The sequence below is a fragment of the Bradysia coprophila genome, unplaced genomic scaffold, assembly GCF_014529535.1.
Source record: "Bradysia coprophila strain Holo2 unplaced genomic scaffold, BU_Bcop_v1 contig_297, whole genome shotgun sequence".
Taxonomy (NCBI): domain Eukaryota; kingdom Metazoa; phylum Arthropoda; class Insecta; order Diptera; family Sciaridae; genus Bradysia; species Bradysia coprophila.
Window position 1 is genome coordinate 1,345,658 of NW_023503555.1, and position 11,090 is coordinate 1,356,747.

The following is an 11,090-nucleotide window of genomic DNA, read 5'->3' on the forward strand; positions in this document are numbered from 1 at the left end:
TACAAAACAGAATCAACGACATCGATGGATGACTGTTTTTCGATATGGTTTTTCATTGGAACAGTGGAAAATTGTATCCCAACAAAAATCTCTTCGAGAAAAGTGTGACGCAGTCTTTGAAGTACAATTTCTAAAATGAATGATATCGCTAGAGTTGACGCTTTCAGCTTCGTTACGCAAAAATTAAATTTTACACCCAATTTTAGTTCAAACAAACTGGCTTAGTTTTTCTCATCATCTGCCAAATAATTTTTACCAAAAAAAATTTGACTGAAAACAACCAAAATTTTACCAAAAAAATCTGCGTCGCATGTGGCAGATAAATTTTCATGCTGGTCTGTTCCTGAACATTTGCCACTTTGCGACGCAGATTTTTTTGGTAAAATTTTGGTTGTTTCCAGTCAAATTTTTTTTGGTAAAAATTATTTGGCAGATGATGAGAAAAACTAAGCCAGTTTGTTTGAACTAAAGTTGGGTGTAAAATTTAATTTTTGCGTAACGAAGCTGAAAGCGTCAACTCTAGCGATATCATTCATTTTAGAAATTGTACTTCAAAGACTGCGTCACACTTTTCTCGAAGAGATTTTTGTTGGGATATCAGTCGTTTTAGAAGTTTTAGAACACTGCTTTTTATAACAGTTTATAACAGAAATTCGGAAATTTGGCGAAATTTGAAAATTTGACGAAAATCGAAAATTTGACGAAATTCGAAAATTTGACGAAATTCGAAAATTTGACGAAATTCCAAAATTTGACGAAAATCGAAAATTTGACGAAATTCGAAAATTTGACAAAAATCAAAAATTTGACGAAAATTGAAAATTTGACGAAAATCGAAAATTTGACGAAAATCGAAAATTTGACGAAATTCGAAAATTTGACGAAATTCGAAAATTTGACGAAATTTGACGAAATTCGAAAATTTTACGAAAATCGAAAATTTGACGAAAATCGAAAATTTGACGAAATTCGAAATTTGTAAGAAAGTAATTCTCTATCTGCCACCATTCAAGAAATATCTCTAAAACCCCAATTGACCCACCCATTTCCAACTTTCGACATTTTTCACAAATGCCCTTCTATTCTACTCGTAAAACTCTGAGACTTTGCCGAAGAAAGTAACTCTCTATCTGCCACCATTCAAGAAATACCTCTAAAAACATAATTGACCCACCCATTTCCAACTTTCGACATTTTTAACATATGCCCCTCTGTTCTACTCGTAAAACTCTGAGACTTTGCCGAAGAAAGTAATTCTCTATCTCTCATAACCCACAAAAATATTAGTCCTTTCATCCTACGCTCGAGTAGCTCAAAATTTGGTCACTCTAATCACTCTAGCTGAAACGAATCTGCCCCGATTTTTTTAATTATTTTTTTGTTCGAATCGTGTTACGAATACCTTTCATTTGATGGGTCGCACGCCTCTGTAGGTTTCAATACAGCTAAGCTACAGCCGAAAATGCGTTCCCGACCCTCGAAAACCACACTCAGAAACCACTTCGAGGCCAATAAAACAAAATTCTGGTTTTTCCTGGGGTAGTGGCGTATCACATTTTCATTTTTATGCCCACCCTGAGGTTCCTGCAAAATTTCATGGAGATTGGCTGACTAGTTTCCGAGATCGACCGTCGATAGATAGACAGATAGACAGATAGATAGACAGATAGATAGAAACATACAGAGTAAGTTGAAAGATTTTGATTGTTTGGAAAACGTTAATTTGGTGCATTTTCTATCAAAATGACCAACTTCAAAACGATGTATCTCCGGCAATTTTAAAGTTACATAGTCGAGTGATAGCTCGTTTTGCTCGTATTTGAAGCGCGAATAAGATAGAATAGGATTTGTGGTGATACAGGTCAAAGGAAAGAAACTTAAATTCTCGCCTATATATAGTTGCCGCGTCTCAAAAAATTTTCTTCGTTCTTTTTTTGGAAGTTAGACTGCGTCAAGTCCTCCGCTATCGCTCCGGACATGATGGTAGGACTGGTCTTACCTGAGCTAGGGCTTCATAAGTGTACGAGGGTTTTGTACGTATATCAACTTAAATAAGAAGCTTACAACTGCGTGTGGAACGTCAAATGAAAGGTATTGACGATGTCGATCAGGGGAAAAGGAAAAGTCTGTCAAAATCGGGTCAGTGGTTCGTAAAATAGAGCCCTAAGAGTGAGATGGACACTTATTTTATTTATTTTATTTTATACCACAGAGTGAGGTAGGTCCCTTAGAGTTAGCTCATGTCTGGCTACTCGGCCGCACAGTGAACGTGGAATATTTTGTCAAAAAACCAACAAACTTTCATTTTTTATTTAGTGAAACATACTAGACGTCAAAATCTGAAGTGAATGTGGCACATAAACATCTGAAATGACTTCATTTTTGCTCGTCTCGTTGGTCGAATTGGATAGGCGCTGGATATATAGACCAGAGGTTGTTAGTTCAAGCCCAGCTGTGGACATTATGAGCAAAAATGCTTTCACTTCAGATTTTGATGTCTAGTATGTTTCACTTAAGAGTGATATCGCCAAAACTTGAACCAATTTGAAAACAATGGTTCGGCGATCCAGGCAAGCTATAGCTCGTTAGAATCGTCTTTCAATTCTAAGAAATAGGGATCTTTTAGTTTTTCTGTTAGTTTCCCATTTTCGGAGTGAACACGTGAAAAGTCATAGCATGTCAAGGGGTGGTGAAAACAGTTTTTTTGTGATAGCTCAAGATAGACTTGTTTCTAAAAGTAGAAAATTTGTAGGAATATAGGCCTTTGGCAGACCTTCATAAAGAGTATAATCATCGGTTTGGGCCGCCACCCGTTCTAGACTGATGACTCAAAATATGGTCAATGTTTGGTCAGTGCTACTGGCTTGCAACAGAATTTATCCGCGGAACAGACTATAGGGTGTTGTAGCTGGACTTACCCTCTTTCATTCCACGTATAAAAAACCCCAGATAAATTCTGTTGCAAGCCATAAAGTTAGTTGAAGTAAAATGTCGCTCCAGGAGACCCATATTTTTCAGTGTTTTCAACTTGTTTTTGGTCTTCAAACAGGCTGGAGCGATGGGAATGAAATAAACTAAATCAAAATTACATGTTCAGCTCGAAATTGTCTTGAACCGAGCGATCATTGGTCTTGAAAATGTTGCTTTCCTCCTTCTTCGTAGAAGGTGGAAAACCTCATTTCTTCTACTTCACAAAATTAACAGAAACTCAATTGCTTGCTACGAATATAGGTTTATTGTAAAGCAGAGATGCGCAGCGTTCCCTATTTCTTAGAATTGAAAGACGATTCTAACGAGCTATAGCTTGCCTGGATCGCCGAACCATTGTATTTATTTTCACCAAAATTGGTTCAAGTTTTGGCGATATCACTCTTAATACGAGCGGCACCCTAAAAGTTTTGGGAATCGGGTAATTCCGATTCATGAAAGTATTTTATTTGAACATTTGAACAAAAAATTTTAAGGTAAATAGCTAACTCAGTTCGAAAAAAGGGTGTACTTAGTCATTAGGGCTTATCATTAAAAATTGAACTAAAATTTCACGACTTTGGCAAGTTTAGGCCGGGGTTTCTGTTGTTTGGGTCGCAGTATCGATGTGATACCAGCATAGTCCGATAAAAGAATCCTAAAAATATGTATCTAAGAAATCCTAACAGATTTCATCAGAAATTTCCGGAAAAATCGAGACAATCACATGCAATTTCACTGCGAGAGCGGCCCTACAAAATGGATCAGTTTTTTCATAAAAATTGAGATGGAACATGACCTGTTTCCTTGTAAAACAATAGCTTATATTTCATTTATGAAAGTCCATCCCTTTCGAGGCAGAACATTTTTCCGCATCTGAGATATCGAGGCTGAGAAATTTAGATGACGAAAAAGCCTGATACTGAAGTCTCATTTTGAGATCACATTTTGCGTGCCTTAAGGCCTATCTAGTGGCTGTTTCTTGGTAATTTTTGCTTTGAGTAAACGTGAGGAATTTATAATCGAAAAAAATACAGTAAAAATATAAGTTGACGGAACGTTTTTAGCGAAATTGTTCTAGGACTACACAATTTGCCAAGGGACACTGACTAAGATCAAACTGGTTTTATCTGCGTATATCAAATTATTTCACATGAATTATGACTTTTCTGATAGCTGAGAGTCCAATGCAACAACAAAGTACATTCAGTCATCAAAACCTGTTTTTGAGGCAGATCTGTGGAGCTCTGAATCTGTCAGCAGTAGGTATGTTTATTTATTGTACCTTAAAGATTCATACTTGAACAGAGAAATGATAAAAGATGGTGTAGTTTACTGATTGCACTTTTTACTCAATTCCTCCAGCAATAAATAATGTTCGGTGTCTAGACTCTTGTACAGAAACAAACGATCCAATGTATCGGCCGCTGGTGGCATTTTCTTCTTTCGACATGCCAGCACCAACTCACTTAAACAAAGAAACAGATCATTCGACAGGCCAATCTGTTCAGCATATTGATGGTCAGATGGCATTTTTGTGAATCGTTCCAGTAAACTTGTGTGCGACTCAACCAATCGCGTCGACGGAAGTTCAAGCAGAAGTAGAAGTAGTAATCGAGACAATTCATTCCTATCGACAACAGAAAGATTATGCTGTTGCGTCAGACACATTGTGAGTAATTGGAAAGTCAAATGGATTCTCACCTTCTTATCACATCGACATATAAATACTGAACGTTTCGCTCATTGATGCTGTCCATCACTTCCGTCCGCTTATCCAGCGCACTTGTGAAATCTTTCCGTTGAACGCACACTTTGGCCGCCACTTCCAGTTCATGAATTTTATGTGATGGTGATGTGAATCCACTGCTCACCTCTACGGAAGGTTTTACCTTCAGCATTTCTCTGACAACAGCTGCTTTCATCGGTGAACCATCTGGTAATAAGGTAATCGCATTGTTGTAACATTGCAGCGCACATTCGATGAAAGCTCTATCGTTGGAGCGTATGCAAAGCTTTTCAAGTTTGATATCGGCGTCATGGTAGGAACGAGCGGCTTTCAGAAGGTAATCGATTTCGGCATATGAATTTTCTGCAAAGTGAATGGGTTCATTGAGTAACAATCACCCTGTGTCTGTTTCCTTAACGCCTTACCAATAATATGCTCACATTCAGCTGCATTCTGCCAACTCAGGCCGGCATATTCTAAGAGTGAAGCGTTTTTGAACTCAATAGCAAGCTGATTGAATTCATCGCTTATTTCGCTCACATTCGGTCCGAATCTCCTAAGAAATGAGAAGGTTGCAAAGGAGTGTTTAAGGATAACAAAGAAGACTCTCCGTTTGAATACACTCACTTAAATAGGACTCGCTTGAATTTTTTTAGTTTTTCGTTGACTGCCTTATGTCTCCTCAAGAGGTCAGCCGGAAATTGTTGATTGTTCATTAGTGGGGCGAAAGGTACACAGTTTTGGGTTTTGTTTATTTTCCTCTCTGCTAACAAATGTATGACATGAATGTCAACAACTTCGACTTCGAAGATTTCTGATGAAACGGATGAAACCAATGAAACCAAAGAATTCACTTACAACAGTGGCATCTTGGAGTGATATCTGTTAGAAACTTGAATTTGGAGGCGGAAAAAATTTAAAATTTCAAAAAAACGTTTTGTTAATAATAGCGTAGGCAGCGAAGGAAGCGTAGTCTTAATCAGTCGCATTTTTGCCCAGTTTTGGACTCAGTAGATCAGGGAGCAAGGTTGATCGTCGCACCATACTCTGGTCGGCAGTGGACGCGTTGGACTTATTGTATTATTGAAATGGTTGTAGGTTGGTTCCTACAATTCCATAACTCAACATCGTCGATAATCTCCCCAGTTCTAGAACTTCGGGAATTCTTTAGTTTTGTATGGGTTGCCTTCTGGTAGCTTTTAGTTTTATTTGGGATCTTTGGGGTGGTAAATGGTTGGCTCATACACAGCAGCAGTTGGATCGAATAGCACCTATATTGTGCATGCATGAATGCAATAAGTGACGATATCACCAAAGAGATTTTCTTCAGATGTAAGATTTTATATGACGGACTATTGATATCAATCAAAGACCCTTAAAGGAGTTAAAAGTGACGCAAGTCCCTGTGCATACTTCCAAAACAACTGATATCATGCGGCGCATTCTGCGTTTGTATGTACACAATAATTTGTACAACAAAAGTTTGATCCAAAAAATCTTAGAAAGAAAATTTTATAAAAAATTGCGTCACAAGTGACAGATGGAAGTTACAGTTACCCAATTATATTATGACAATGGGATTGTAGGATGCATTACTTTTACATCCTACTTACTTCCCACATTCAATTGAACCAAAATTCAGTTTCATTTTTGATTTTGTCGTTTGACCATGGACATACAAGTGGTTAGTTCTCATTATTTGCTTGTGGTGGCATCACATACATTGCGCGTCCAAGCAGTTAAAGAGGCACTAGGGAGCGTCAATGAAATTTCTTAAAGGAAAGTATAGACTTGATCACAAAGGCAGTAACACATTTAGAAGAGATGGAGTGTATGGTGGAGTGACTGGTTGGTGCAAGTACATCCACCAAAAAAACCTGCAGGTCTTGGGAAAAAAGTTGCTATAAAAAGTAGAATTTTCGTGTGAAATCCAAATTAACTTAAAAAAAACTAGGCGTTCGTACGAGTTCAACGAGCTATCACACGTTCTTTGGGAGTAGTCGGTATTCTAAGACATTCCACAAAAAAAAAGTTGGGGGAGGCCTCGTTTGGGAGCTAGGGCTCCCGGAAGTTTACATCCATATAACAGCGTGTAATATGTGTGTGTATATGTGTGTCAGAAGAAATAATCTTTTTTCAGCTAGTATTTTATGAATAGTGGTTGGTAAGTGTCGGAAAAAGTGTTTTGATGAATTTGACATCACAAGTGGCACATGTAATGTTTATTTTTTCGAGATCCGTACGGTCATAATTTAATTGACCTATTAAATTTACTCTTGCCCTTCATGCATGCATTTGCGTTTGCATTTTCCGTGGTAAAACTCTGGCGACCCCTATTATTCGCTAAAAACAGAGTAAACAGAATTGGTACAATGTAAGTGGTACAATGGTACATGTAAGTGACAAATTATGACAAATTATTCCACTATACTTTCCTGACCTAAGAAACTGAGGTTTTCATCCACCTTTTTGCCCTGGTAAGTCAAACATCCAATATATAAAAATAGTTGTTAACAGACAATGGGAACGAGGTTCGAACATACGACTATCGTATACCTATCGAATCTGTTACTTCTTTTGAACAAATTCTTTCATCAATTGGTACTTCATCAGGTTTAACGTGTTACGTTTAGCTAGAAAATGCAACATTGGTCAGAGGGTAAACAAGCAATGAGTACATCGGGACTGCCCGATCGCGCGCACCATGAACAGTCCGGACCTGAATCAGATCTCATTGCTTAATTGTGTCGTATCTATTCAAATAAAAGATGTCAAGTGACAAAAGTGTCTCGGTCTCTCTAGCGTCTCATTATAGTTCCTATGAGTGAGTTGTGCCATGACATTTCTGCTGGTCTGATTTAATATATTGAGCTGCGTTGTCAATATCGTGTTTAAAAAAAAGAACAAAAATTGTGTAGTGATGTGCTGTGCGTTCGTGTTTGTGTTTTAGAATCTTCGTAAATTTGTAAAAATGGACAACAATAATGACTTCTCTCCGACTAAAACACCAAACTATGGCGATCAATCCGCAATGATACACTGTGGCCTCTGCATTAAAGCGTCATTTCAAAGCAGAAATGAACTGTATGAACATTTTCAGAATCATCACGGCATCAATCAACAATTTAGACACTCCAATGTTATAGCGGCGAGGGCGAAGGGTAAGCACAGCCAGAAAATGGGCGAACGTCGTCCAACCTTCCAGGAGAATAGGCAACACGAACAAAATAACGTTCTGAATAATTCAATACAGACAGTTATGTCCAACGTTCCAATCAATATTGAACCAGCTGTAGCCTCATCATCTGTACAAAATAGTCCTCCACCTCTTTACTATCTTCCAACGTCTGCGGATTTCATTGCAGGTAATTCGTGGATCTACTATGTTTTACAATGCGAGTAAACCGTTTCGAGAATTCTAATGTCCGCAAAATAATTCGTTCGGCATGTGACTGATCTTGTGGGAATCAAATTATATAATTTCTGTCACGTTTTCCCGGATATGTTGTAAATAAATGCTTGGAACGGGTCGCGTTCGGTCCTACGATTTCGAACCGAAGGTGAACTAAGGTTTCAGGTTCGATCTGAACTTGGCCTCAACCTGAAATTTTCTATTTCGGGTTCAACCCGCAACTGAATTGGTTCGACCCGAGTCTGTGCTTTTAGATTAGCTTCGGGTGACCCGAAATTTTTACACCAGAAATCAGAAATGTTCACGAAAATTGCAGGGCTACCCGAAACAAACCTGATCCATCCTGAAAATTTCAGGTCAGGTTGGTGTCAAACCAGAAAGTAAAATTACAGGGTCGGATCACATTCGGGTCGAACCAATTCAGATTCGACTTCGGTTCGGGTTGAATCGAGAAATCCAGGTTCTGGTCAAATTCGGATCGAAGCTGAAATTTTAGTTCAGGTTCCATTTGAAATCCGGTTCGTATCAGCCTGAATTGAAGCAGGTCAACCCGGACCCAATCCTTACTTGCAATGAAGCGATATAACAAAGGAAACACAATTAGCAATACCAATCATTCGAAAATCTTTTAAGGTTTCAAACAACCACCACCACCACAATATCCTGTTTATCAGCCGACCATCGCAAATACACTTTTCAATGCTCATGCCTTGGCGGCTTCCTTGGGATGCTTCAATTTTGGTAACCAATTTCTTCAATCAAATCTACCATTCGGTACTGGCAGCGTTGATACGGCCTTTGGATCTGGGGAAAACGCAATGAGTGGGCTCCATAATGGAAACAACACGGAAGAAAAACAACCGGCTGATGACATTCCTTCAGAATTTTCTCGTGACGACATCACAGTAGTGAATAGTCCAACTGATTCGATCTAGTCAATGTGGACGAAACGTGGTGGATTTGCAAGTTTTTTTTTAAAGATTTTTAAAGACAAATACAATAAATCAAATTGAGTAATCGCGCCCGCTGAATTTTATTTCGAAATGACATTGTAATCAACACTAGCGCTAATGGCGGTGAAATAGCCAGAGCTACATTAGACCTTTCAGGTTATCATATGAAATTAGCTGCTGTCAAAGAAAATATTCATCAAAGGTTGTGTGCGGTGTGTATACTTTTCTGGCTACGATTTTAGGTAAATGTTGTGGATCCTTTGAATTGATGAATTAAGTACGTCCATATCTCGTGTGACAGTGAAACAATTGTATGAGCAAATAGAGTGTTAGTTCATACATTTCTCCTCAGTAGACAGTGTTCTCGACTGTAGTCAACAAAACTCCGTCTAAACCCAGCGATTTATCTTTCGCTATTCTTTCACAACTTTTAAGTTACGATCCTCTACCACACAAACATGTTAAGCTCTTTCCCAAGTTTCTGATTTTTTATCCATCCCATTCATAATTCTGCTGAAAATCTGGCTCCCCTTCCGATAATTTTGCAGTCCCTATCAGTTGATTGAAAAACTAATCTTCCAGAATCCCAACACAATGAGGCACGCAAAATTTTTGGCTCGCACAGTTTTGGTACAAAACAACAATGTCGAAGAAGCGGCCCGATTACTGAATCGAATTTTGGGAAACGAAGAAATATTCGATCAATTCAGACGCACCAGATATTACGAAAAACCGTGCCAGGTAAATTGCACTTTTAATAGAGAGAGAGAGAGTGAGAGTGGGATTTTCTACAAACTTAAATAAATCGTCAGGTTCGCCGCCGGATCAATTATGAGAAGTGCAAGTCAATTTTCAATGAGGATATGAACCGGAAAATTCAAATGGTTTTGCGGAAGAATCGTGTGGATCCATTTCCCGGTTGCCATTGAATATGCGGTCAGATTTAGATGAATAGATGTACAGTGTCCTAGTGACTTTTGTTAATTAAACCGAGAAAATTAATTTGATTTTTTGTCACTTATACTGTTGGAAGGGAGGCCAAATATACTTATAATGAGTCCGATAGGCACTATCTTCCATCAAACCATTTACAAAAGGTAAACGTATCACGGCGAGATCATTCAACCAGTGACTTATTTCGTTTAAGAGTGATATCGCCAAATCTTCAGGTGATTGGGGAACAAACGGTCTCCGATTTTAATGAGTGATAGCTCGTTGGATTCGTCTTTCAATTCTAGGAAACACGTATCTTTCACTTTTTCTTTTAAAAAAAATTGTTTTCTGTGAAAAGCGTTCAAAAGTGAAGACATGTCAGAGGGTACCGAAAACAGTTTTTCGGCAATAACTGAAGAAAAGATTATTTTAAATTGTTGTAATGTTGTACGAATGTCGGCCTTGGAAAGACCTACAGGTAGAGCATACGCACCGCTTGGTGCTAATAGATCCACGAGAGTTATGACTAAAAATATAGTGAATGTTCGGAGAGTGCGCCTTCTTTGCAGCTTTGATGTTCCACGGAACTGAGGATGGGGTGTTGTAGCTGGCCTCACCCACTATCGTTTCACATATAAATGAGCCCAGTACTTTTGTGCTTTTTGTGATTTTTTCCTCCTTTTTGAGGGCCCAACTGCTGGAACAGAATCTGGAACGGTATTGCGGCAGTCATTTTTTATCGTCTACCATTCTTTTACCTTATCTATAAAAAAACGCTTCGCTATGTCGCGAAAATATGTCGGAAAACCATATTTTTAATTTGAATTCTGCATTCATACAAAAAGGAAACGAAAATTTCTGGTAAAAAGTGACCATCGCATCGGGAGCTTTGATCACCCACTCTCATGTGAATTTAGTTTTCTTGGTACAGCAAACTGTTCCATAATGTAGCCCAAGGTCCGAGGAGCATTTATCACACGCATCCAACCAACCGCAACCTCAAATCCTTCATAAAAGTAAACCTTTTTATGTAAGAAGTAAAGTCGGGAAAATTATCATTGGAAAGCTGAGGTATCAAGCAACTCTGTAAATTAAA

At 38.3% G+C, this 11,090-nt stretch overlaps 3 protein-coding genes across 4 annotated transcripts; 2 read left to right on the forward strand and 1 right to left on the reverse strand.

Annotated features, from left to right (window-relative positions):
- Nucleotides 1-4,295: 4,295 nt before the first annotated feature.
- LOC119078765 lies at nucleotides 4,296-5,494 on the reverse strand. Its single transcript, XM_037186473.1, has 4 exons — nucleotides 5,324-5,494; nucleotides 5,122-5,252; nucleotides 4,672-5,059; nucleotides 4,296-4,597 (listed from the first exon to the last, which is right to left on the reverse strand). Exons 1-4 carry the CDS (start codon nucleotides 5,410-5,412, stop codon nucleotides 4,300-4,302), a joined length of 906 nt encoding a protein of 301 aa, XP_037042368.1. The 5' UTR covers nucleotides 5,413-5,494; the 3' UTR covers nucleotides 4,296-4,299.
- Nucleotides 5,495-7,487: 1,993 nt separating this feature from the next.
- On the forward strand, nucleotides 7,488-9,129 carry LOC119078779. The gene is made up of 2 exons (XM_037186491.1): nucleotides 7,488-8,061; nucleotides 8,742-9,129. Exons 1-2 carry the CDS (start codon nucleotides 7,668-7,670, stop codon nucleotides 9,041-9,043), a joined length of 696 nt encoding a protein of 231 aa, XP_037042386.1. The 5' UTR covers nucleotides 7,488-7,667; the 3' UTR covers nucleotides 9,044-9,129.
- A 74-nt stretch (nucleotides 9,130-9,203) lies between these two features.
- Nucleotides 9,204-10,063, forward strand: LOC119078793 (28S ribosomal protein S21, mitochondrial). 2 transcript variants are annotated; one of them, XM_037186507.1, is made up of 4 exons: nucleotides 9,258-9,361; nucleotides 9,426-9,459; nucleotides 9,644-9,802; nucleotides 9,874-10,063. In XM_037186507.1, exons 3-4 carry the CDS (start codon nucleotides 9,656-9,658, stop codon nucleotides 9,988-9,990), a joined length of 264 nt encoding a protein of 87 aa, XP_037042402.1. In that variant the 5' UTR covers nucleotides 9,258-9,361; nucleotides 9,426-9,459; nucleotides 9,644-9,655; the 3' UTR covers nucleotides 9,991-10,063. The 2 variants fall into 2 exon arrangements, with proteins under 2 accessions (XP_037042401.1, XP_037042402.1); XM_037186506.1 differs by lacking the exon at nucleotides 9,426-9,459 and having other exon boundaries at nucleotides 9,204-9,303.
- Nucleotides 10,064-11,090: the final 1,027 nt, after the last annotated feature.

Excerpts from the sequence above, each read along its gene's own strand:
- LOC119078765 (XM_037186473.1), bottom strand. The coding sequence starts at position 5,412 with ATGAACAATCAACAATTTCCGGCTGACCTCTTGAGGAGACATAAGGCA. Across the intron at positions 5,253-5,323 it reads TTCAAGCGAGTCCTATTTAA|GAGATTCGGACCGAATGTGA; the intron begins GTGAGTGTATTC and ends CTCATTTCTTAG. Across the intron at positions 5,060-5,121 it reads TGAATGTGAGCATATTATTG|AAAATTCATATGCCGAAATC; the intron begins GTAAGGCGTTAA and ends TTCACTTTGCAG.
- LOC119078779 (XM_037186491.1), top strand. The coding sequence starts at position 7,668 with ATGGACAACAATAATGACTTCTCTCCGACTAAAACACCAAACTATGGC. Across the intron at positions 8,062-8,741 it reads GTCTGCGGATTTCATTGCAG|GTTTCAAACAACCACCACCA; the intron begins GTAATTCGTGGA and ends AAATCTTTTAAG.
- LOC119078793 (XM_037186506.1), top strand. The coding sequence starts at position 9,656 with ATGAGGCACGCAAAATTTTTGGCTCGCACAGTTTTGGTACAAAACAAC. Across the intron at positions 9,803-9,873 it reads ATTACGAAAAACCGTGCCAG|GTTCGCCGCCGGATCAATTA; the intron begins GTAAATTGCACT and ends ATAAATCGTCAG.